Here is a 27,090-nt window from a genome sequence, read left to right as displayed (position 1 = left end):
AATGTTCACATAAATTTTCAGGAGAAAGTGGTTATGTGTAAGTGATGGTTTAACTTCTGTCCAGAATTTCTGTAATGGAAGTGGAACTGTATTTAACACACAGTCTCAGTTCATCATGGGACAAGTGTTATCATGTGCAAGGTAGTAATTTCTTTTAACTCTCTGTTCTACGGGCATTACAAGGGCATCTTTCAGAAACCCCATTATCGGTTCAGCCAGGCACACAATGGAGAGGCCAGGAAGTGAGAGATGAACCATCCTAAAAATGCTAGTTTTTTTAAACTGTCTGGAACAATTCCAGGTCCCTATAGCAGTACGATGCCACTCGGCCATTAATGTTGCAGGTGCTATCTAGAGAATAAAACAAATTTGGAGTAATTAACATACAATTCCATCATCATTACTGAAAATTTGAACAGAAGTTTAATTGTCCTTGTAGAGATCCCTATTCATGAAAAATCTACGATACTTAAGTATGATAAATATTTCATATTACAATGTATAGACTCTGATTAACGTATATTTCATATCAATAGATAAATAAGTCACTTCGTTAATAATTTAGCATTTATTACTATACAAAAATAACAGTTTATAAACTTTGTATCTCAAAAAAATAAAAAAATAAACAGGATAATTTAGTTCTCTAATGGAAATATTTTAGTTTGTGCCATTTTAAGCTTTGCTTTTTTCTAAAAGCCTTTTTACAAACCTCGCATTGGTGAGAACGTAGATCAGAATGGGACATTTTATGAGATACCAGATTAGATTTCGATTTGAAACCTTTTCCGCACAGTTCGCAAAGATGAGGCCTTTCGTTGGAATGACTTTGGTAATGACGAAATAAGTTTTGTCTTGTTTTAAGTAACTTTCCACAGGTTTCACACTGAAACTTCCTTTCTTCACAATGGGTTTTCAGATGACTGCGAAAATTTGAAATTATTGTGAAACCCTTTCCGCAGTGTTCGCAAAGATAAGGATTAGATCCGGAATCGGAATATGGTAATTCTGAATCGTGAATTTTTTTATGGCTTTGTAAGCCCGAGCTTAAATTAAAACGCTTCCCGCAAAAATTACAAAAGAAAGGCTTTTCGTCGGAGTGAAGTCTTTTATGAGTTGACAAATATGACTTTAATTTAAAACTCTTTCTGCACACGTCACACTGAAAAGGTCTATCTTCCGAATGAGTGCTTACGTGATTCATTAAATGTTGTTTTGTTTTAAATATCTTTCCACATACGTCACATTTATGAGGCCTATCTTCTGAATGAGAGATCTGGTGTTGTATTAATTCAGATTTAGTCTTGAAACTCTTTGTACAGGAACTGCAACAGAAAGATTTATCTATGTTGTGACGCATCAGATGATTTTTTAAAATATATTGGAACTTAAAATGTTTGTTGCAGTCTTTGCAGTGATAATTGTTGTTACTAGTGGATATTTTTCCATGCCTTTTTAAATCGAAATTAAATTTTCCTTTGCAAATATTGTAAGCAAAAGACTTTTTTCCACGGTGTATAGACAGATGAGTCCTGTATATTAAATTATTTGAAAAATTAATCTGACAGACCTTACATTTGAATTTTTCTCTGGGTGGAATCATCAGATACTTCTTTAGAAAATGCTTCCTCCTGAATCTTTCCCTACAAAATATATATTGACATTTACTCGGCCTCAATAATATCAAATTTTTCACTTTTAAACTATTGCATTTGTCTTCAAACTTCTTAATATCACAGTCAGCTTCACATTTCAACCTCTTTCTTCGTCTATTTCCTAATAACATAAAATATGACTTCTTAAATATTATTTATAAAGAGAATTTGCTTTATATTTTAAGAATTATTTTAAAATTTCTACTCAATTTTTCCTATTCCAAATTTAAGTAATCATCTCAATAACTGCATTTCTAAAAATTCCTATAGATATACGTGTGACCAAAACTTAAAGACAGACACAGCTAATAGCAGCGATAGCTGGGAAAAGTCACTAAATCAGCTTGCCTCAACATGAAGAATGTGCTTCACAATTCAAGATGGACATACTCCATACTGACGGGTATCTCCGCCCGGATATTAGTAAGCACTTTCCATCCATTCTCCACCTATGTATGTATCTTTCTCACCAAAGACTTACTTTTATTGCTTTTATTTGTATCACCCTCTGTTAGACATCAAGTAGTAAAGTTCTTGCCATATTCATCTGCTTTCATATACAGTTCTCTATATTCATGCACAAATGTTGTCTGTCCTTAAGTTTTCTACACATGTAAAATAACATTTTAGACTTGTACCACTCTGCGCAGTTTTCATATTGCATTCTATGGCAACTCACTTAAAAAATGAATCATTTAATACATTTACTCAATCATTTATGATAATCCATTTGAAGTCCTTGTATTTAGTTAGCTTTTCTGAATACTTTGTCGTATATTTTTAAATGTTATACCCATTATGTCAGAAAGGAAATGTGCAAGTGTATTGCCGAGAAAGATGAAAGGAAAAGCATTTCTCAAACAAAACTAATCTTTATAGTATATATATATATATATAGCTATTGAAGCAGCTTAGTCCAGTTGTTAACACATTAGACAGCACAGAAATTTCCTGCAATTCCAAAGCTATTTTGGAATAAAGTAGCCTTCCTCCCGAGCTTTAGTTTAATGTAGACGAAATAAGCTTTACCACAGATTTAAAGCTGAAAAAGACCGTTTAACTAACATTGACCAAAACTTAAAATTACCTTTAGCAATTACTCAATAGCAGCATATTAATCATTCTGAAACACCAACCCAACAACTATTCAATCAACTTTTTCAGCAATATGGAAACCAAACAAGAAAGCTCATATTATAACTGATATTTTTTAATAATAGTTTGTTTCAAGTTTTCGTCTAGATTTGTAGAGTGGCCAAAACATTATCCTCCAAATCTATATTCATACAGAAATGGTTTATCTTCCATCAAATGCCACTTCATTGCTACAAGTTAATGGATCGGGGAGAAAAACCAAACTTTAAGCCTAATATCTATGTCATACATTTAAGAATCCTGTGAATAAAACAGAGGACGAAGACCAACTGTGGTACACTCAGAATTTACTATTAGACCAAGTTGAATGGATAAAAAGTTTTTTAATACAAATTCAATAAAATTCCCACCTTATGTGACTACTAATTCATAATTAGTATAAAAATAGATGATGCAACAGGATATAAATAAACAGATGAATTTTAATTAGAAAAAATTCTTGGAAAATTTTCTGCTGGGTTAACCACTGAAGACCGACAATCAATTAGACAATTTAGGAAAAAATACATTATGCTTGCTACAGATACTTCATTTCAGACTTTTCTAATACGAGGCGTGTTTTTAAAGTAAGTACCATTTTAATATAATGCCGCTGGAGCGCTGCAGTTGGCACTTAATGCATGCGCACTGTGTACCTACATCTGTTGGGAAGCCACAAACGCCATTACGGAGCCAGTCGACTGTGTTTACTGTTGTTTGTGTGTTACTGAAATGCCGCCGCTCATTGAGAATCCCGCCGACTGCGAAGTGCGTGCCGTTATTCGTTTTCTCAGTGCTAAAGGCTCGAAAGCGGCCGAAATTCATCGCCAAATCAGTGAAGTTTATGGTGAAAACGTTATGAGTGATGGAATGTCACGAAAATGGGTTAGGGCCTTTAGTAATGGCTGCACAAACATTCACGAGGAGGAATGAAGTGGGCGACCTTCAGTCATTATCGACGATTTGATTGAAAAAGTGGACTGTAGAGTGAAAAAGAACAGACGTGCGAGACTTTAAAAAAACTGCGCCGTGCAGTACAAAACAAAAGGCAGGGCTTACTGAGCAAGGGTGTCATTTTGCTCCACGATAATGCTTGTCCACATACGGCAAATCAAACTCAAGACCTAATCACATCATTTGGCTGGAAACAATTAGACCACCCTCTATACAGTTTCGACCTAGCACTGAGTGACTATCATTTGTTTCTGCATTTGAAGAAGCATCTGGCAAGGCAGCACCATAACAATCACGACAAAGTCAAAACGACCTTTCTGCAGTGGTTGTTTCATCAGGCGGCAACATTCTTTGAGGATGGAATACAAAAGCTGGTCCCACGATACGATAAGTGTCTCAATATTAATGGGAATTATGTAGAAAAGAAGTGTAAAATATGGGCTTTCACATAAATAAAAATTTTGTTTAAAATGTTTGCTTGTTTTTTTTATATTTCAAAACGGTACTTACTTTAAAAACACGCTTCGTATTAACTCCACACTGTATAAACTGAGTCTGGAGGAAGGTATTGGCCAGAAGCATGGAACAATCTGGATGAACTGGAAGAAAAGTCAGGAATGCAAAACAGGAATGGAGCATGTGAACGAGGAAAATGTTTAGGAATTCCTACTGTCACATAGTGAAAGTCTTAGCAATGACCTTAATGAACTGGCACTCAAGATAAAGCAACAGGCTTTGCTTCAGAAGCGGATTTATTCTAACAACAGAATTTCTCAATAGCATCATCATCAAGATCATAGAAATCAAGGACTAGATCTTAATCTAGTCCATGATTTCTCATTTATTCTCATTCTAGACATTATTATGATCTAGCTGATACAAACTTCTACCAAGTGATCAAATAAAAAAATTTCTTGTAAAGAGAGGACTGGACAATGCTATGAATCAGTTGTACTTGTTAACACCTTGCTACATCACAAAAAAACTCTTAAAATTTGTATAGTAAACTCATTTAACAAAAAGAGCTGCTTAAATTACATACCTTTGTCTTTTGCTTTATTATCCAAATAAGAATTTAAAGTATTTTCTATGGTTTTCCTTCTGTAAAAATTAAAATCTTGTTCACTACAAATTTTTCCATTTGAAAAATTTTCATTCTAGAAAACAGAATTAAATAAATCTTCGTCAATACTCATGGTTTTAAATATTAAAAAATAAATTGTGTAAACTTATTATATATTTGTTAATTACCCTATTATATAAAGTAATTTTTGTTTCACTTTTAGCTCTTACTGACCTGTGAACACAAAATGGGTACTTTATTCCCATTCCCATTAACAAGACCTCGCGCGCCCGTTGTAGATTTGATCAGACCTACAATACGGCAGCCAGATAATGAGGAATGAGACCAATTATTTCAGTTTAATTACACTGCCCATCAAAAGTTAAGCACAAATCATAAAAACTTTTTCAAAACCACTTAAATAAATTTATAAAACTGTTGTAGGGTTATACGTACATACTTTAGGTATATACCGCACAAAATTTGGAAAAAAATGAACAAACATTAACAGAAAAATAAAAGATGAAGGCAAATAACAATAATTGTGAATAAAAAAACAAGATTTGAATACAAATGTTGAAGTCAACGTGGAATGTGACCTCCTCTAGCATTAATGCAAGCTCGACAGCCTGGACTCGTACCTTGCAAAATTGCAATAAGTGAGAAGGCAGTGATTGCCATTCAGACAAAAGAGTAGTTTGGAGATCACTGAGAGTTTGTGGAGGAGGTATGACAGCTGAAACATGTCTCTCTAGAATATCCCATAGATGTTCTATGGGATTGAGATCTGGAGAATATGCAGGCCAATTCGTTCTTTCTATTCTCTTATCAACCAGTCTTGCTCGATGTGGACAAGCATTATCGTCCATTAAAATGAAGTCTTCTCTGATTGCACCTGCATAAGGTTTGGCATAGTGGTTCAGTATCGCATTCAGATACCTGTGAGAAGTAATGGTACCTCCATCAAACACATGAAGGTTGATACTGTGAAGTGTGAAGCGCGATAGGAATACACAGACACGTGAATTCAATTAAAACAAATTTAATTTCGCGATAAACAATCTATACAGATGAGTTCTTTTGGATTCCCTCGGTCCAATTTCTCTTACTGTCCGATAGTAACAACAACCCAAGTAGCTTACCTTCTTGGCAACTACTTGCCCGACAATACTAATGAAACCCGCACGATTCTTAACTAAATTAAACCTAAGGATAGAAAAGTACAGAGATAGGGAAATGAGAAGAATTGATAGGATAGTGGGGTACCCTTGTTCTCGCTGAACTCCAATGCCGGCTGGTGCTTTGTTCTGCGTGTCTCTGGGTTCGTCAATGTTTTGAATATCTTCTACTATAATTTCTTTTTGGTGTCTCTGATTCTACAGTCCAGATCCTCACCTCACGGTTCTCTATTCGGCCCTCGTGGAATTCCATCTCACGAGCTTGCTGTTTTCGTCCGTGCTTCTTTGTGTCCGGCCGGAGAAAAAGTGACCCTTCATGACCCAGATTTGACTTGTCCCCCACTCGAAGTCTTTGTCCCACACGGCACCCTGGTGGGTGGGGAGTGGGAAGCCCCTGTTCCCAGAAGCCAGAACAATGAACAAAGGAAGTTAGAAAGAAGGGTTAAGAAAGAGAGAAAATTATTAAAACTAATTAAATCTATAATACATATGTACAAAAATATATGGCATACAGCCACAATACATCCACCTAATGAAAACTCAGTCCAGATAGTCTTTCTACCATCACTGAAAGCATGTTTGTTCACTGAAAGCTGTTATGTTCTGTGGTTTGTAATGGGTTAGAATATCCCTCCAGATCAATATATGCCTGCTGTCAGGTTCCAAAAGGAACCTAGACTCATCTGTAAACAAGACACAAGCCCATTGTTCTAGAGTCCAGCCTACATGATCCTGACTCAACTTCAAGTGACTTGTCTATGTCTAAGGATTAAAGTCATACATACTGATGATCAATGGGGATAGAATCCAGCCTTGTGAAGCTTTCTGGTAACAGTTGAGACAGATGGCATGAGGTTAGAATGCAGAGATGATGCAAATGCCCTACTGTTTCTTTTGGCTAGGAGCCATATATAACATTCATCTCTAGAGGTGTCACCCGTGGATGACCTGAAACCAACCTTCTGACAATGGTTCCTGTTGTTTGAAACTGTCTCCATGGCCTTGAGATAACAGAATGATGGACAGTAAAGAATTCGCCACTTCAATAATTGATTGATTGTCTTCCAATCTTTCAACTGCCATCCATCATAAGTATATCAAACATCGCAAAGCCCTATATGTATCAAACATAACAAAATGACTGCCTTAAATAATCGGGCTATAACTCCGCTAATTTAATAATTAATACTAATCTTTCTGAATCCTGTAAATGTCTTCTTTGGGTCATGATTATGTACTGTTTGCATTGTAACAATTCTATTTTCTGTTGTTTATTATCTACAGTACCATTTCAAAAAAAATAGAGCTCTCTGGAAAGGCACCACTATTTTCCCAGTGTTCTCATTTACATATTTATGTGCATTTTATATAACTTTAAGGGGTAAATAATAGTTTTCATATTAAATATTTATTTATACACTCATTTTCATTGAGATTTCATGCTGTTTAGGCATTTATTTAGCTTATTATGATCTGTGTTTAACTATTGACAAGCAGTGCATTATCTCTGAATGGCTTAAATGGCAAGTAAATCAGTCTAATGCTCTAAATAATTCAATCTAGACTCAAACCTGAATTAATCAGATATATTTTCCACTTAACACAATTTATCTGTGGCTGGGTTTTTAAAGAAGTAAAGCCAGCTTCATGAATATGTAACCTATGCTTAATTAATGCTTTGGCCTCAAAATATGGAGCTGGTCCTGCTTGCTTGTTATCCTATCCCGTTCAAAACTAAATTTTCTAACTTTTCAAACAATACAAAAAATTAATTTAATACTGTATATCATTATTAAATAATACTAATAAGTTTTATTAAAAAAACTATATAACCAAAGCAGTAAATGTGTCAACCCACTACTCCAAAGGATCCAGATTTACATCTGAATAAAAACCCAAAAAATTTTCCTCGGTGTTTTGATTTATACGATGTGTTGGGTCTGCTTCTAATCACCTATTTGTAAAGTGATTAGAAGCTGTCCAACTGTATAGTTGGGCCAATTTCATCCCAAAACCTCTTCTATTTCCATGTTAGACAGGTCTTCGGCTTATTGTAAAATTTAATACTCATTCTGAAGATTTTCCATTTCAGACAGGTTTTAATGTACTTATTTTATTCATTACCTCTAAATACCACCAACACATCAAGGTTATTTTGATGGCCATAATTTCATTCTGCACACACTAGATCTTTAATAGTATCAGCCAACATAGACGAGAGATAAGGAATGATGTCCTGATCCATTTTATCCACACTATATTATGCTGATCGCCTTTTATAATAGACTAACACTTTATTGTTTGGTCATCTGGCTGATGTCTATTAGTTTTAAACAAAAAAATGAAAACATATTCTATGATATTTACCTCTTCATTTTCCATTTCGATATTCAACCTTTCGCAAACAACCAAACATTCTGAAAATAATTTTAAATCTTTCATTGTAAAACTGTCACTCCATTCCAATTCCTTTTTTATGTTCGACTTGCATTTTTCTAGTAACGATTCTAAATATAAATTATAAAAGTATGTTAACATTATGATAAGAGAAAAAACAAAAGTTTATTTAAAAATAATACAGCATGTTATAAAAAAATTAGACAATTTTTATCAGTTTGCTACAAGATGACAAAGTGATGATCTTCAAAGGACAGAGCAACTGTCAAAGCCAATTGCAAAGACGTTTAGATGCCGACAATGATTCAGAGATCGTGTAGACCGCGGTTCAGAAAAATTTCATTGCAGAAATGGCATTTCTTGCTTGCCACAGTTTAGACAGCCATTAGAAACAAGTTATTTGACCTGCTTTCTAGACTCCCTTCATAGAAGGTTTAGACAACGTTGTACCTAAATTGAAGTTGCCATATTGATTTGTTGGTCACAAAGTTTTTGTTATAATGGATACTATTCACTTAATAAATATTGTAAACTGGACAAATCAAGAAAATTATTCATCCTGATAGTTACAAAGCGAGAGGGTAATTCAAGATTGAAGTAATCCTTTAGAAATCTATTCCGAAGACAAATTTCAAATTCGGTATAGATTTTCTAAATCTCGATTTGTTTGTATTTTAAATCATATTGGCACCGAAATTAAGCATCTACACAGAAGGGAGGATTGCCGTAAACTACTGAACGAAAGTTGTCAACAGCATTACGATTTTATGCCACCGAAAGCTTCTAGAGGGTAGCCGTGGAACTTATAGAGTTCTCATCTCTACCGTATGCAGTTGTCTATCAATCTACCATTAAATAAATTTTAAAAGCTTTTGTATAGTTATAGTGACATTTGGAATAAGAATGAGGTCTTGTTTAATGTTCGTATTAAGTTATACATTGTATTCTTTATTAATTACCACCATATTCATGTCACCAGTTCCTTTTTTAAAATTTTGTAATTTTAATTGGAAGTGTTTGTGTGTTTTAAAAGGACTTTTTAATAACCTTCCGGCGACAAGTAACCTAAAAAGGAAGGTCAGTCGCCGAAAAGTGTTTGTCTTGGAACACAAAATAAATGGTGATCCCTCTTTGGGCAGATTTGGTCTTTATTTTAATTATAGAAAAATTCTCCATCGGACGAAAATTTACTGATGAAACTCTACAAATGTCGTCGCCAGGGGTCAGCTGTCTAATCTACATTTTCCAGCGCCTGTTCCCAGTGGATAAAAGCAGCCAAGATACCCCAAAAAAGGCAAGATGGATGTAAGAAAGATGTCTGATTTATGTCACCAGTTCCTTTTTTTTAAAATTTTGTAATTTTAATTGGAAGTGTTTGTGTGTTTTAAAAGGACTTTTTAATAACCTTCCGGCGACAAGTAACCTAAAAAGGAAGGTCAGTCGCCGAAAAGTGTTTGTCTTGGAACACAAAATAAATGGTGATCCCTCTTTGGGCAGATTTGGTCTTTATTTTAATTATAGAAAAATTCTCCATCGGACGAAAATTTACTGATACCACCATATTGTTATCAGAACCATCCAAGGCGTTTCAAAGATCTTGGATCTGAAGAATGCCGAAACTGTATTTCCGACAGAATCTGAACTTCCGTCAGGTAGAACGCCCTGACATTCCAAGTGATCAGCTTATGCAATTGCGCAGTAGATCTACGCAAAGCCTACCATTTTGCCCTCACTTTACATTGGGGTACTTGGGCTACATACCCCCTTTGTTGTAGGGTTGCCCTTTTCTTAATCACAAAAGAAGCTCTAGAGTTTCATTTTATTTTTAAATTAGTTACTCATTTTTATCAAAGAAAAATTTTTTACTGATGACAAAGTAAAAATAAATAGCAATACAGGGTTTGCCAGTTTGCCTGAAAGCAAAGATCAGATAGAGGTCTGGTAGCATAATCGACAATGCATATGCACAGTAAGAAGGTTCGAGTCCCACTCCACGCTGATTTTTTCTTCCAAAATATTCTAATCTTAATTTAAATTAATTAATTATTATATTTAACAAGAGATGACAAACTCGGTGTCCTACCTCCTGCCAAATTGTTTAATAGTTATTTAGCCTTAATAGCTCAAGAAAGGAATCTGATGCTTACTTTTTACCATCAAGGGAATAAGATAAATATAAGGAGATAATGAAAGAGTAAATTAAAATTTATTTTAATCTGTGCTCTAATTTTCTCTTTAAAATTGTTTTTCTTTACATATAACTTTTTTAATAGCCATTTTCTTAATATTTCGAAAGTAGAGTTGCTACCAGCAGGAAACATGTAAAGTATATGTCCACGAGACTATGTTAATGAGATGGGCAGTAAGTATAATGTCACTATACCAGGAGGTAGAAGTAGACAGATTTGCTAGCATGGCTACATGAAAAAACATGGTTATTTGGAATTATTATTACTGATTGACTTAAATAATTCCCATGTATATGATGTTTTACTTTTTAGGTCAGATCTGCTCCTCAAAGACCCTAGGTAAAGTCTGCTCTGAAAGAGCCAAATTTTTAAGCTTTTTATGTAGTATTGTAAACATTAAACTTCAATTAAAATATTGGCATCATGAACAAGACATTTATGATTATGTTTGGTCCAGTATAACATTATGTGGCACTGGTATAAATAGATGTTTTTATATTTACATCACCATATTTCTGTGCATGTATAGTACCTCACATAAAATTGCTAGAATGAAAATAAAACCACTGCACCATCCATGCCTATGGAGCAACAGATGCGCCATAGACATGACCTTGTAGTTTCAACTTAAAACCCACACCTCCTTTCAAATTCTCTCTTCAGTATAGCTATTTAGGAGTTGTATGTAAATGAAGACACTGGAAGGGATGGAGGGAGGGGTTTATGACAAGTCACACAAGGAGGAGTCTGTTTAATTTCATTAAAGTTCATACAGTTTATGCATTTTATTATTCATAAAGTGATAAATGTTTTGAGGGGATTGAGTTTTCTTGGACACCCAAACGGGGAGAGACTTACGGAAACTTGGACGAACTGGGACAATGGGGAGAGAGAGGGAGTAAAAATTTCAATGTACAGATGTAATTACAGACAGTCCATAACCCACAGATTATATACGGAAATTAAATGAGAAAAATAATATAATTATAATTTAAAGAGTTTACAATACCTTCATTTTTAGTTTCCTTCGCCGATTCTCTTCTAATACACTTTGATTCTGGTAGATTCGCTTGTGAATCGAGAACACAATTTTCTTTAAGTGAAAATACTTTTCCGTTTTGATTACGCCGAGAAAAATTGTAATCGTTAAAAAAGTTGACTTGTGTATTAGCGAAGTTAATTTCTTCGAAATCCTAAAATTATTCAAAATATAATTTAATAGTTTTCAATGTGCATTTAGTAATTTGAATTTAAATCTCTAACAGATTAAATCAAATAGTTAAACTTATTACTGATTCCTAATAAACAAGTAATAATATAACCACACTTTTCTATAGTAAAAGAGAATTTCTTTCTTTTAACATTGAATATCGTCATCTTTGAGACTGTTTAATTTTGTAATTAAACTCCCTTAATTACTCTTTAAGATCTTGTCATAAACTATAAAGATCAAATAATATTTGAATCGGAATTTCTTTTAAATAAAACGTTATTAAAATCAAGTTTGTAGGCACTAAGAGGATCTTTTTTCATTTCTGTTATAGGTTAAACCAGGCTCAGAAAGACAGCAGGTGAAGATGAAGAACAGCCCAACATATCTGGATTCATCCAGACTTGAAGTAGGATTCTCAGAGCAGCAGACTAGTGTTTTGGCTTACTCAGCCACCTGGCTATATTGTTTTTGTATTATACTTCATATTTTTAGATATTTTATTGTTTTATTTGCGTTTATCATTTACGCATGTTTTTAATCTGTATATCGGCTACATTTTTTATGTATAACTTTTTTATTTGTGCTCCCTACAGTATGTTGTAATTTTGTCATTATATACTCTACAGTTGTTGTGCATTAAGACACTACAGGGCGTTCAAAAACTTACTGAGAGTAAAACTTTAATAATAGAAAAGTTTAATGTACAATATTGCAGTTTCTCCTATGGCAAATGCCAAAAATATCCCTCACAGGACCCAAAATCTGGGGTGTAAGATCCATAGACCTAGCAAGACAGATTCTATGGGAGATTATGCAATTGACAAAGAATTCTACCTAAATCTGTAGTACATAAACCAGAACTTCTGTGAATGAGCTGCGACACCATCTATCAAAAAGTGGGACGTACAGCTTACGGGTCTCGCATGCAATGCCGTACACATAACTTTAACGTCATTACTAATTCTCAATGCATGGTAGCTTTTCCGACACCCTATATTTTCTGGATGTTTGTTTCTTCTCGACTGTTTTCTATCTTTTCTGTGATTGTTTTATGAAATCAAATCATACTGTCAATTAATATAATCTATAATATTGAAGCTAAAACTAATAAATTGCAACACTTATAAAAAAAAGCAACTGCTAATGAATAGTTGAATAACTATTTGATTAAAACACCACATAGTAAAAAAGTCCCGGAATAGTGCCGAAGTACTTAGCATGGTTCAAAGACTGACCAATTTCTCATACTTGTTCTAATTGAAGACCTTGGGCATATTAACATTATATTAATTGGAACATATTAAACCATCCTTTTATATTTCTGGAAAAAACCACCATAAAGATCCAAATTAATGTTCTAAAATAAAGACCAATAGTTGATAGGACAGCGTAAGAGAAACGAGCAATTATTTATTGCGACGTAGTCAATATGCTGGGCTGCAATTTCTTGTCACGGTGCACTTAAGTTTACTAGTGTTTTGCCCCTGTATGTCATACTTTTCCCGTTAACAATGAAGTCGTGCTGGCTATTTATCTAACTTCATTCCAGAGAAAGTTTTTGAATTGAAATATTGCGATTCCCGCCCAAAGCGGCAGACAACAGCGGGAATTTATAGATCTACAATTTTTTCGTATTGGAGCCCAAATATAGGTAAATAGTCTGGAAAATATATCTGCCCTACATTTATATAAATTCAGTAATGTTCAACAAAGAAACTGAGTTAACATGTTCTTGCCTCAAGGTTTTCAATTACAATAAACATAATATATAGGTAATTCATATAAACAGAAAAATAGTGTTGTTGAGATTACAGGGTGTTGTCAATGTATTCATTAACCATTTACTATCAAGACCTTAATGGACAATTATTGCTTTTAGAAAGATGTTTTACTTCTTTTTACAATATGCATTTCAGCCGAATTACTTAACCTAACGGCAGCTTCTTGTTCTTTAATTCTTAATTTTAATTGTCCTTTGGTTTCACCTATATAAAATTATTTTATTCTTATCATTACATGTACAGTTTATATGATATACGACACCACACATTTCAGATTTATCTAATGTAGCCTACACATTGTTTTTCTTAATTCTGTAATTAAATTGTTTTGCTTTATTTATGACAGATAATATGATTAAAAAGGGATTTAAAACCACCTCTCATTGTTTCACAGTAATAATTGTTATTGGTAACTATCACTTATTATAATATACAGAGATAAGTCTTAAGTAAATAGACAGCATGCATGTCAGCAAATGAATGAAACAATATTAACAGTAAAAAAATACATTGCCATATTGGAGAAGAATCTTCTTCCAATATTCTCCAGTAGTATGATAGACAAAACATTCACTCTGTTCATGCACAAAAGAGCTCCTTGTCACACTGCCAAAAAACCTGAAATTATCCAGCAATACGAGGCATCGGGTAGCTTCAACGGGCCAGTTGGTCCTTCAAACACGACTGGAATCTGCTGGAGTGCAACAACATTGACAAAAACCCTACTTCTTGTGAAGAACTTTTAGATCATTTGTGTGCATAGTGGGCCAATGTTCTACAGACATAGCAGAATTTGTAGATTCTGTACCCAATCAAGTTAAAACTCTGTGGTTTTACAAGCAAATGTGGCATTCGTATCACATGGATACTATGAAATAAGGATGTCTCTTGTCTCTGTACACATTACATAATAGGCAAAACAGAAATCATAAGGTAGCTTGTAAATCACAGTAATAATATCTAATTCTCTTCAGTCAAACCCAACAATAAACAATTAATTTATATATATATATATATTACAATGACAAAATATAACCAAAATAACACAGAACAAAAGTATTTATTTGACAATAATTAAACAGAAGATAAAGACAAAATTGTAGACAACTTATTTTTTTGTGCATACTTTGAATGGAGCTGTGCCATCTTTAATCATGAAGAAATACATTCATTTATGCAATATTTCAGATAATTGTTGTTTAAATTGAATATATCTTGGACTATGAACTCTAAGTTGAGTTTTAAAATAAACACTAGGCTTTTCCATCTTTATTTAGTTAATCAATATATCTTGTTTAAAGTATTCAAATTCTGATAAATATATATACTTTATCATAATTTCCATATTTTGGTAGTTAATCTGCTTGTTTGAAGTATGTTCAATATCATTACACTCTACTTTCTTGCCGATAAATTAGCTGACAAACATTTTAGTCATTTATTCCACGGTTCTCTTCGGTTAATCGTCATAAATACAAAAGTACTCTTACAATTTTTATCATTCGAATTACTTAATGCTCTTACAGTGTTCTAGTGTTCATTATTTAAAACTAGCAGATGAACCTGTCATTGCCCATGTTAAAATAATCAAACTACTAATGTGGTTTTAATTTTAGTGTTTGTCCATAATATTTTTCACCCAAGCAATGCTGGATGAATATGCGAACGTCCGCTCTCCGCTTCACCGAGTCAGTAACTTTCATCATTTCTTTACTGACTCGGTGAAGCGGAGAGCGGACGTTCGCATCCACCGTTCTAGCCCCAAGCTCGATCGCACGATATAAAAAAGCAATAAAGGAGTTTGAACCTGTTAAGCTGTGAGACAGTCTACTGTCAATATATTTTTCAAATTAAAGAGACTATTACTAGATCAACATATAATACAGCTACCACAGGAAATTTAATAAAAATTTTATATAATTAGGTTTTGCATCAGATGCAGAAAATAAAGTAGATTATTGGTATTCAGTTGAAGAGACACCAATTAAATAGTGTTCACAGAACACATTTAATTTAACAGTAGTTAGATTAAATGCATTCTTATCAATTAAACTGTTTTATTAATTTACTATTTTGTAAATGGAAGTAACTGAACATGAAGTTAAACGTGTTGTGAAATTTTTGGTAGTAGATTGGTAAGTAGGCAGCAACACCACTAAAATAAACTTTACAGTCATTTAAAGGAAATTTGAGGGATTGTGTTGCAAGTTTTCTGTAAAATATAATGGATCAGTTCGTACGAAAATATACAGATGTAAGGATGGATCAATAATAACCAGCCAAGAGCAAGAGCATGGCCAGTTTTGACTATTGAGTAAGATCTCCTCTCTTTAATATTAGAAACTACACCAGTATAATAAGTCCTATTAATAAATAAGGTCTAAGTAGACAATATATACACAGAAATGTACATATATTTCTAAATTTCCATATTAATCTTAAATGTCAATATTTAATATGGATTTTATCTATTAAAAGTCAGTTTCCAGAAATATAATTTTGCTTAATTAATTGAGTGTTATATTTATATATATTATATTTCATTCATAGAAATTTATCAAACGGGAAAATAACGCAAATGGAAACAAATATAAATTTATTATTTAGACAGATATTGAAACAGAATTCTTCTTACCTTTTGTGTATGTCTCGAGTCTTTGTTATTTAAATATTCTGTATTACAAATGTGATTCGGAGACATTTTAATTTCGTCGTCTTCGTGACCGAATGATGGTTCGGTTTTAATCTTGCAGTTCTATAAAAAATATTATAAATCAAATTGACATGAAAATAAAACAGATGGATCTAAACAAAAATCCCTTATAAAATACACAAAAATACATTCCTGGAAAGACTGCTACCATTTTAAATTATTGTGTATTAATTATTATCCAAAAATGCTGTCGTGTACCTAAAACAATGGGGAAATTGTTCAAGTTTCAAAAATTTATCTGTTACAATTTCATAATGCATTCACCTCAAGTCACAGGGTACACATCCAACTGATAATCAAATTCTTCCTACATGAACTACAGCATATCCGTCGTTACTCCACCACAATTCTATGGCACCCGTAGATTATTTATGCGGCACAATAATGAGTGATTCCAACTTTGCAAACTGCAAAATGCCTTCTGTATTGCAGTGTCGTCATTTTTGTTTACGGTACTTTGTAGTGGTAGTAGACAAGACGTACGAATGTAGATGGGAGATAAAACTAAGACATTTACTCTGTTGATTGGTGTATTTCAAATAACAATTAACATTATTACAGTAAGTTAAAATGGTGGCATCCATTTTGGATGAGCCTGTGAATGTTCTAGATTTATATCAGCATTAATCTGTTGATCAATCAATTGCCTAACCCTCCAATATACCGGAGATCAGGCAATGACAATGAGTAAAAAGAAATTTCTGACTGACAGATTTTGAGTGGATATAAAGAAATAAATATACTGTTGTGTTTAGTACACTTGTTTTCACTTCCGATTTTCATACTACGGAATAAAATACAAATAAATTAAGAGGAAAAACACATTACTGGTACAAAAATATTGGGAGATAAGTATCCTTCTACTTTCTATGGATCAAAACCCATAGAGATTTGTTTCTTGCAACAAATAGTGGAACACGTTCAGGGAATTCTCAAGTCTACTCATAAATAAACTTTCCATTTTATTACCTTGAAAAAAATTGACAATTTAATGTGTCTGTATGAATATTATGTTATTAAATAAAAGCACTTTTACAGATATAATAAATAAATCATTTCTATTAATTATAAACACTGCATCATACTTACCAATATATCTTCTTCAACGTGAATACTGTTATATTCTTCATATTCGACTTCGAGGACAGTTTTGCCGATCTCAAATCCTAGCTGATGGCCGATGCTGTACTTATTATCTGCATCGGGAATAATAATTTCCATTCCTCCGTCTCCATTTGAAACTGTCTGTTCCGAGTCATTCTTGTTTTTAACAACATCTATAAAGAAAATGATTTGTTAAGAAATGTGGGCAATGCACTGAGAAAGCATGACAAGGATGATTCTCAGCTCCTATTTAGGTATTAGACGTGCGAAGAAAACCCAGAGAAATATATGCAGCCAAACTATTAATGAGATGTGCATCCACAACTACCAGTGTTGTGGTTTTATCAACTTTGCTATCTGTAGACAAAAATCGAAAAGAAGAGAGCTATTCACAACTATTAGAGTCTAATTTTGATAGAAAATACTAGAGCTAGACTGAATATTCGGCATATAATCGGGTATATTCGGCCACAAAATAAATATTCAGCCAAATACTAAATGAATATGATTGATATGTGAAACAAATATTACCTTAAAGCAGTGTTTCCCAAAGTGTGGTACGCGTACCCCCAGGGGTACGGGAAGAGTTTAGTGGGGGTACACGCTGCACAGTGCTTCGGCTGTTCCTGGTGCAACAAGCAGTTTACTTTTTTTCGATTACAAACATAGAAAAATAATATAAAAAAACTTCGTTACTTCTTAGCGGTTTCGCCGGGTGCTGTGATTCTGTGTATTCCTCCACCTTATGGCCAAAACAACAGTGTCATACAAAAACCTCCAGTATCTACACATTGAATTGTTACAATGTGCGCGTGTGTATTTTTAGCTTTTGTGCGATTTTTCTAACAGGAAAGGTTTGTTATGTGCTTTAGTATTAAAAAAAAGCTAAAAATGCAGAATAAACCAATTTTTCTGTAGCTAGTTACTACAACTAACAATTCTTAGCAGAGACTTACTTTGACAGTGCTTCTAAAATGAGACCTAAAATCCATATCGCTATATCTAGGAACAATATTTTCCACTTAGTCTTCTATTTTGGCTTTTTCGATTTTTCAATTGCAGCAGCATATAGAAATGGAATATCCTCGTTATCTTTGGTTTTTGATTTAAAGTATATGCAATTTTTTTGATGAGGGGTACTCAGCATTAAGAAAATTATACAAAGGGTACACAGATGTCAAAAGTTTGGGAAACACTGCCTTAAAGCAAAACTATTCAGCCAAATAATGTCATTTTAGTGTAGGAAGAGAAAAAAAAAGATAAAACACGAAATAGAAAAATGTAACTCCTCAGCAGGCCTTTAAATGACACTTTCTACAATTAACAATAAAAACATTTCTCAGTTAATTGTAGAAAGTGTCGTTTAAAGGCCTGCCAAGGAGAGACGAACAAGTCCGAAACACATGTTTAAAGTGTATGTGTTCGGGTGAACTAAATAAAAAACATTATTTTTTATCTGTAAGACTAAATATCTGCATCCATAATTTCCAGTATGAGTCCTGTTAATATATAGAAAGTACTAGTATACAAAATAAATTTTAAATAGAGTTAAAAAGGACAAAAAGGCATAATAATAAGAAAAATGTAACATTTAAAATCTCAAATATTTAAGAATATTCTTATTTTTTCCTTTCTCTAACAATAATAAGTCATCTCAAGCATATATTATTTATAGGGTTTCTCATTTCCCGGACTTTTCTTTGTCCCGGGATTCCAGGATAAAAGTGAACTGTTTCCCGGGACAAAATTAATTATTTTTAACATAAACAAATTATCATGAAATCAAATGATATACAGGTAGGCCTCCTACAACATGGTAGATACGTTCCTTGAAAATACCGCGTTGTGGGAAATCGCGTTATAGGAGACACCAACTTAACACAAAAACTGGGATACGGTTCTAAAAAGAGAAAAACTGCCTTTTATGGTGTAACATCTTCATCATTTTTAAATTTATGTACATAAAAAGCTTAAATAAAATTCAACATCATATAAAAACTAAAAAGATTATGATTTCGAGTCAAAATAAAAAAGAAACATAATGTTATGCTCAAATTCAGTCCTCGTCGTCACTTATTATAGTTGTTCGAGAATGTTTGACTGGCCTTATTTCAAGATCCGAGCTTGTTCCATCAAGTTCCACTGCACTTATGTGATCCGTTACGATTTTTCTGTTATGTGAAAGATAATTCATTTCTAAATACCCTAAACCGTGTTGTAAAAGTACCGCGTTGTAAGAAAATTTCCGCATTTTTCCGACCACGTTGGAGCGAAAACGCGTTGTAAAGGTACCGTGTTGTAGGAGGCCTACCTGTAATTATTTTTTGTCTTTTAAAGTAATTTAATATGTTCCGCAACCTCCAAAATCATCTTAATAATGCTGTGTAAGATATATATTAAAAATTTCCTTTGAAGTACAAGAAATTTTCACAAATAAAAAAAATTTATTAGAGCTTGTTGGAAACTGCATACAACAACAACAACAACAAAATGCTTTGAATCTAGTTTTAAAAAAATGAACTTAGATCAAACTTCTAACTTAGAAGGCAATTTTCGTTTTTTAAATAAAATATACCACAAAATATTGTAAATTTTTATAAGATTTTAAAAAGCAAAGATGGTCAATACTCCGATCACTCAATCTAATTCTTATTTTAGTAATAAAAAGTCTTGCTACTGAGAATGCCCTTTCCGATTCAATTGATGTGATTGGAATCGTGTTTAATGCGTTTAAGAGAAGACAAATATTATGTGTTTTTCACCTGTATCCTGAAAGATTTCTAGTTCGTTTTCGAGATTGTAGTACTTCTTTTGTTCTCTAGTATTCTTGATTTGTCTCCCTCGACTGCTTTAATTGAAACATTATAGCCCAATAATTCGGCAATTCGTTTGTCTTTAATAATCAGGTTATAAAGAAAAACTTCATACTTGCAGACTTTGTTCGTATCCTTACCCAATTTGCACAACTTGGCGTTATGCAGTTATTGAAGCTACAGGGCATGGTTAAAAATTAAGACAACAAAGCACAATTATTACAGATATTACAGGTAAAGAATTTTGAGAGTCCTGCCACAAATAAGCTACGTATTGATTATTGATCATTTGTGACGTGCCATAACGAGTAAAAATTAAAAAAACTAATAAGTAGGTTTAAAATTAATAAATACAAATGTATTCTGACAGTTTATGAGTTAATTCTACTTTCTATTTGCAAAATTTCTCCAACCTTAACACAAAATAAGAAAAAAGTGAATTTTTAAGAAATTTGCGGGATTTTCCGAGATAAGAAAAATTTCCCGGGTTAAAAAAACAACCGGGATCCCGTTTGAGAAACCCTAATTATTTATTAATAAACATAATTTGAGAATGATAAACTGTACTAAACAAACATTAATGTTTCTATATTCACCAGAAAAAAGTGATTCACCTACAGCAGTCGAAACACCTATTCAATAATCCCTAGAAAACACACAAAGCTTTTGTTTCATCCATTTTAACCATGGAAATGACAGTTCTCTTTGGAAAAGTTAAACTTTTAATGTAGGCTTTCTCCATCTCAGTGTTAAATTGTATAAAGTCCCTCCAACAACAGTGATAATTCAAAAATTTCTTGACTAATTATAAAGTCTGGAAGAAAACCCACAATAAAAAGGTGTATAAATATCTGACTTATGAAATTATTAGTGTCAAGTAAGAGGATGCAGAGAAGGAGGAGTTTGTAAAGGGAAAAGCAGATTACCAGCAGTATAGACTGACTCATCATGTGTCAACATCCATCTCTGAAACAAGAGAGGATGTGCCAGGAATCTTAAGTTTTCCAAGTGACTGAAAGCCTAGTTGCACCACTGTGATCAGGTTATTATTATGTGATGATAAAACAATTTGTTAATACGCCAAATCGATTCTGCCATGAAAATAACACAATTCGTACTATTAATATGCAAATATTCTTGAGAATTATGCATTTCTGTAGATTACATTAGTGAGCTCATTTGGCATAAATAATACAATGTTAAGTAACACCACACTATCCACCTACTCCATGTATTAAAGCGCATGCACATAGATGTTATATGATTGTCAAATGCAAGTTTTTAAAACTTTCTGTTCTAAAAGTTGTCAATATTCTAAACGGTTAATGCCGTTCCTGTTTCTAATTTAAAGTCTGTTCGAAAAATTGTTTGATTCCTTATCTGCCAGAAGACGACATTAGTAACTGTGTCGAAAGCGCTCGTGGGAAAATAAAATATTCTTTAGCGCCTTTCACATGAGTTTTTCTCCTTGTGTCAATACAATGTTAGCCTATCATTCAAGAGGATATAACTTTATACCTTAAATACGTTTTTTTTCTGTTATTGGCTTCTACTTATCACTTTAAATAAATGTAAAAAAAGAAAACAATCAAAATTTAGATCATTCCTCATTTTTCTACCACATATTGTGAATCTATTATATAACATACAGGGTGTTTCTTTTGAAACTCATGGGCAAAAATTTAAGAGATGATAGAAAACATCTAAACAAGCGATTTTCACCACACAATGCATGGACGAAGAGCAAGCGGCAAACTGCTAGACGGCGCTGTAATGGAAAGTATGAAGCACGACTTTTCTTACACATCGTCATTTCTACCGTGAATTTCAGAAGACATGGTGATGTACAGTAATCAGGAAAAGGCGGACATGCATTTTATGTATGGTCTTGCGAATGGGAATGCTCTGGAAGCCGAAAGACTGTACAGGCAGCGTTTCCCAAGAAGACACATGCCAGACCGAAAAATGTTCGAGTGATTGCTTCGTGCCTGTGCGAAACGGGATCCTTCGTCACCAGCATTTTGCCACACATGCTGTCAATAACATTATTTAGTACCGCCTCTATCCGTTTGGTGTTTCATTCTTTCATGTGATAGTAACGGATACCTCCTAGCAGTTCACTGCTTGCTCTCCGCCCATGCATCGTATGGTGAAAATTGCTTGTTTACATGCTTTCTATCACCCCTTAAATTTTTGCCTAAGAGTTTTGAAACACCCTGTATATTGTGGTTGAATCTATGCAAATTTATGCACATTTAATTCAAATAAACTGGTATTAATATTCAAATACTTTAACAACCATTTCAATACACTAATAAGTGTGAAAACAATTTAATAATATAATAATAATTATAAAAAGCTATATTTATTTATAAGTTTTTGTGTAAGCCTTAAAGCATTTTTTCACACCAATGCACCATGTATATACTGATAAAACTATCCAAAATAATAATAATAGTAAAAACAAATTAAAACACCTGGCAATAGAAACCAATATCTTAAATGCCGACGTGCGAAACTTCTACGGATATATTCCCAAATTAATTTATAGCTATAATAATTTAATTTTATAGCCTGTAAAATTTGAAATGTAAAAGTGTTTTACCCTGTCTGAAAGGCTTGTTCAATATTAAAGGTAGTCAAAATTTTGATGAAAAAATGTGTTATTTTTACTTTCCTGGCAGCTATGACGGAGGGAAAGTATGACAATTGGTCAAATGACCCACCAAAATTTTTACATTTTTGGACTCGGGTGGCCATTGAAATGATGAGAAATACAAAACAATTATTTGGAGATTTTTCCTGTATTTATGAGTGTGAGAGTGTGCGTGTGGTATGATTTTGTTTAATGACCAAGCTTACCAATAAACATATAATGTAAATTTCTTGTGCTTTAACAATATGATGTTCTATGTAGTGTGAATACTTTGACAATAAATGAATACAATAGAAAATGCATTGTTGTTATTGGTTAGAATCAATCATCATCATAATTACTGTGAACTCACCTAAGCTAGCTATCAAAATGTATATATCGTCGTGCTTCCAGTCTTTAAATAAGCAAGCAAAATTTACAGTTTATATCTAAACATGAATAAAAGATTATATATATTTTATATTTCCTAATTTTAAAAAATTTTTGTAAATGGGAAAGTTTAAATATATCAAAACAAATAATCTTCATGGTATAAGCCTACTATTTTGGGGACCACAGAATGAATATAGTCATGTGAAAATACCCCAAAAATTTTCCCAGATATGGAATATTCCCAGATATTTTCCCAGGTATATCCCCAGGGTGATGTCTCCTCCTTACCTGGCCACCCCACTGTGGACTTGGGGTATCCACAATTTACTTGATAAAAAGGCCCTCTGAAAGCCCATAAAGAGAAAGAGTAAAAATAATAACGACAACAAACAAGCATACTTTTCTAAATTTAATAGAACAGTAAACAAAAAGTACATAATTACTTACTGACATGTGTGTCAAAGATGGAAGGGACGGCTGCTCTGTTTAATCTTGTATGATTTGGATTTAAGAATGCATCAGTTGCAAAATGTTGCTCACACAAGACATAATAATTGCTAATTTTTGATACTTCTTTATCTTTCAAGTCATGCCGTTGGCATTTCTCTATCCATAAGTGACATCTGCAAAATTATGACATATGGATAAATAATAATAATTAATAATCAAAGGATTTGTATAAATTTAATATTTGGAAGCAGCCTAACTATATTTCTGTCAAGACAATTAGTTCCTCATAAAAATTGTAGGCCAATCCTACCAAAATCAAACAAAAAAAAAATAGATCTAAGTGTAATCATATATTAAACATAGATTCTTATAATTTATTGCATAATATCGCAATAATACTGAAATATTTAAAGTCCATCTAAATCATAAGATTGCCTGCCAAATGGCCGAGGTGGTTAGCCATCAGCATTCTGCTCAAGATCCAAATTAGCCATATACTGCCTATCAGAAATATGAGCAACATTCTTATTGAAACTGTATTTCATGTAAGTCATATGTATACAGTTTACATGGGGACCGAAGTAATGATCTAGAAGAGCTGCAAGTAGATCACAAGCCACAGTTTGGCCACCATGGCAATGTACTTTTAATAATCATGACGGCTATCTGTGCTACCTTTTCTACTTAATTATACAATTTTGAACTTTGAATTTTGAACTTAATTATTTTGAACTTTGATTCTCTGTTATTCTAATGTATGGGTCATTTTGGCAATATTTATTTATTTTTTGGAACCACTGACACACTGCTAGGGTTATAGACTATCCTTATGTGAGCAAAATTAAACTAAAAAAAACTCACATTTCAAGTCATAGAATAAATTTTTGCTTGTGTTCTCATGGCCTGTAATCCAAGCACTATAACAGCAATGAAAAATCTATTCCTGTTAGTGGGTCATAAATAAATATGCAATCACAATCTTGCAGTCATATCTATTCTGCCAGATCCAGAAAGCTTTTTAAATATACTAGACGCTTGCTAATCCAGCCAATCCTCGCAAACAGTGGAGCCAAATTAGCAAAAATGCTGAATAACTAAATGCATATAAGCTTAAAGCCTGCCTAATGGAAATGAATGGCATGACCTGTCACAATTCAGAACCAATTCTTTTGAGAGTTGTAATTTGTTACTGTGAAATTATGTACAATGACACAGTAACTAACTTTAATTCTTCATTCAAAATATTATGCAATACAAAGAAATAAAACCCACAAACACAGAAACAGCATGTGTGTGACATGACGAACATTTTCACCAAAAGAGAAGCATACAGGCAAGCACACTGAGAGGTAAGCTAGACAACTGAAAGGTCAGATTAGCAAGAGTGGGTTGGATTGATGGTATAAGGCAACACAATACATGGGTTATCTGCTAATGAAGATGCATTCCAGGACTTTTATCGTAACTGGCCCCATATTAAAGAGTAATATGTAACGGTAACCAAGATAACTCCATGTGGCCAGCCCACTGACGAGGTGCAAACCTATAACCTGTTCAGTAGTTTCATCCACTTGATTGGTGGGCTGATTAGCAAGAGATATATGATGCAGCATCACATCTGTACCTATGATTCTTTCAAACTTTTTGGTAAGATGTAATCTCTAAATAAGGGGTTTCCCACCCCCAAGAATTGTAGATCCCCTGTACAAGCAAAAACGGTCAAAGGAACCATACCAGTATGTGCGACCCTTTGCGAGATATTTGCCTCCGTACGTATACTTCCCTTTCTGCACAGTCCACATCGATCAAGGCTGGATATCACTTGCCTCAACTGACACTCCACACATAGTTGTGCCCTTCAGTGCTTCCTGAGCTTGCACCTCAGTGTCCACACGGGGCGAACCCCACACCCCTTGAGACTATATAACACCAAGTGGGCTACCAAAAGCAGGTAGTCACAAGGGCCAAATAGCTAACTGTGTGGAACAATGAGACTTTGAAGTAGGCCAATTTCGAGGAAGTGTAACTTGCAAAGAGTCACATGTAGAGGTATGGTTCCTTTAACTTTTTTCCTTCTATTAATATTGTCTACAGCTCTAATAATATCCCAATCATCTCATTCACAAGTGTGTAATTGTATCAAGTTTTTTGCATGTAGACATGGCCTATAAGCCTTATAGCAAGCTAATTCATTATAGAACTCTGTAGTAATGTTATAACAGTGAAAACAATGGCAAAGCTTACCTTTCTGGATCTCTTGGAAAATGGAAGAAGTGCATACCTGGAGGATTTCCCCGTCTATTATAGCAATGAGAAACAGCACACCAGCGACCAAATTTTGGCATTTTCTTAATAATAATTAAATACGTCACAAATGCAGCTAAGAACAGCGTGATCAAAATTCAAAAACACAATCTTTCAGCTACACTTTCGCCCTCTATGAGTCACTACTAAATTTAAACTGGAAGCGAGAAAATAATCGTTTAAATTTATTTATAAACAAAACAACTCCTTATTTATCTCCTTCGATATTTAATTAAAGACATTTATAATAATACCAAATTTCACAATTATTAAACGTTTAGTAAGATTTTTTTCATAAACAATATTCGCGGTTAGCGCTTACTCTAGTAAAAATAAACCAGACCTGACCACTAGAGGGCCAATATTAAGCTAAAACATTAATATGTTTAAAAATATGAAACACACAAATAATAGAAAATTATAAAAATTACGAAAAAAAACTATTAATTAATGCTTATAAAAATTTTTTAATTAAAAGTTTTAAAGTAAATTGTTTTCTATTAATTTTAAAACTGCCCTCTGGTGGCTGTTAATGCATACAGTAGATTTTTATTAATTAATATAAATTAAACGATTTTAACATTCTTTATAAATAAAAATTATCAGATTTAAATTTAAATAAAACAAAATATATAATTTTAATTTTTAAGCTAACATTCTACAATATTGTTCGTTTCTTTATTCCCTATTACTGTAGAGTAGACTCTCGTTAATTCGAACTGGATTGTGCCCCTCCCGTTTATTCGAAGCTTATAAATATTAAAATAATACAACTTTTCTAAAAGTATTAAAATATAAGTAATTAACCTACATTATATTCTCTTTATATTGTTTTTTTTTTTTTTTTTTTTTTTAACTCTTTCCGCCCTGTGGGCACTAAGAGGGCCTCTTTTAGAAGGCCCATTATGGGTTCGGCCAGGCCCACAATGGGGCGACCGGGTGGTGAGGGACGGGGCCCGACATATCCGAACGGACCACCCCCGAAAAATTCCTGGGGATTTTCGACCCGTTCGGATTCGATCCCGGGTCCCCCAGAGCGGTAGGCTGCCACCTTCACCGCTCGGCCATCCAACCTACCTCTTTATATTGTTACGCACGAAGACATAAAACATTA

The 27,090-nt window shown here is 33.3% G+C and overlaps 1 protein-coding gene across 1 annotated transcript; it reads right to left on the bottom strand.

Moving 5' to 3' along the window:
* Window positions 1-549: 549 nt before the first annotated feature.
* On the bottom strand, window positions 550-26,056 carry LOC136972487 (zinc finger protein 714-like). Its single transcript, XM_067267081.1, has 8 exons — window positions 25,917-26,056; window positions 23,670-23,845; window positions 17,367-17,554; window positions 16,200-16,319; window positions 11,580-11,763; window positions 8,352-8,491; window positions 4,786-4,900; window positions 550-1,776 (listed from the first exon to the last, which is right to left on the bottom strand). The coding sequence occupies exons 1-8, from the start codon at window positions 26,015-26,017 to the stop codon at window positions 647-649; spliced, it is 2,154 nt and encodes a 717-aa protein (XP_067123182.1). The 5' UTR covers window positions 26,018-26,056; the 3' UTR covers window positions 550-646.
* Window positions 26,057-27,090: the final 1,034 nt, after the last annotated feature.

The sequence above is a fragment of the Centruroides vittatus genome, unplaced genomic scaffold (assembly GCF_030686945.1).
Source record: "Centruroides vittatus isolate TY-2023 unplaced genomic scaffold, ASM3068694v2 contig_293, whole genome shotgun sequence".
NCBI lineage: Eukaryota > Metazoa > Arthropoda > Arachnida > Scorpiones > Buthidae > Centruroides > Centruroides vittatus.
The sequence above is the reverse complement of the archived record's forward strand: the minus strand, read 5'-3'. Positions and strand labels throughout refer to the sequence as shown.

Bases quoted from the DNA above. Each gene is read 5' to 3' on its own strand.
- LOC136972487 (XM_067267081.1), bottom strand. From the start codon at position 26,017: ATGCCAAAATTTGGTCGCTGGTGTGCTGTTTCTCATTGCTATAATAGA. The intron at 11,764-16,199 runs GTAAGAAGAATT...GAATAATTTTAG, and splicing joins ACTCGAGACATACACAAAAG to GATTTCGAAGAAATTAACTT. The intron at 4,901-8,351 runs GTAAATATCATA...TCTGTTTTCTAG, and splicing joins TCGAAATGGAAAATGAAGAG to AATGAAAATTTTTCAAATGG.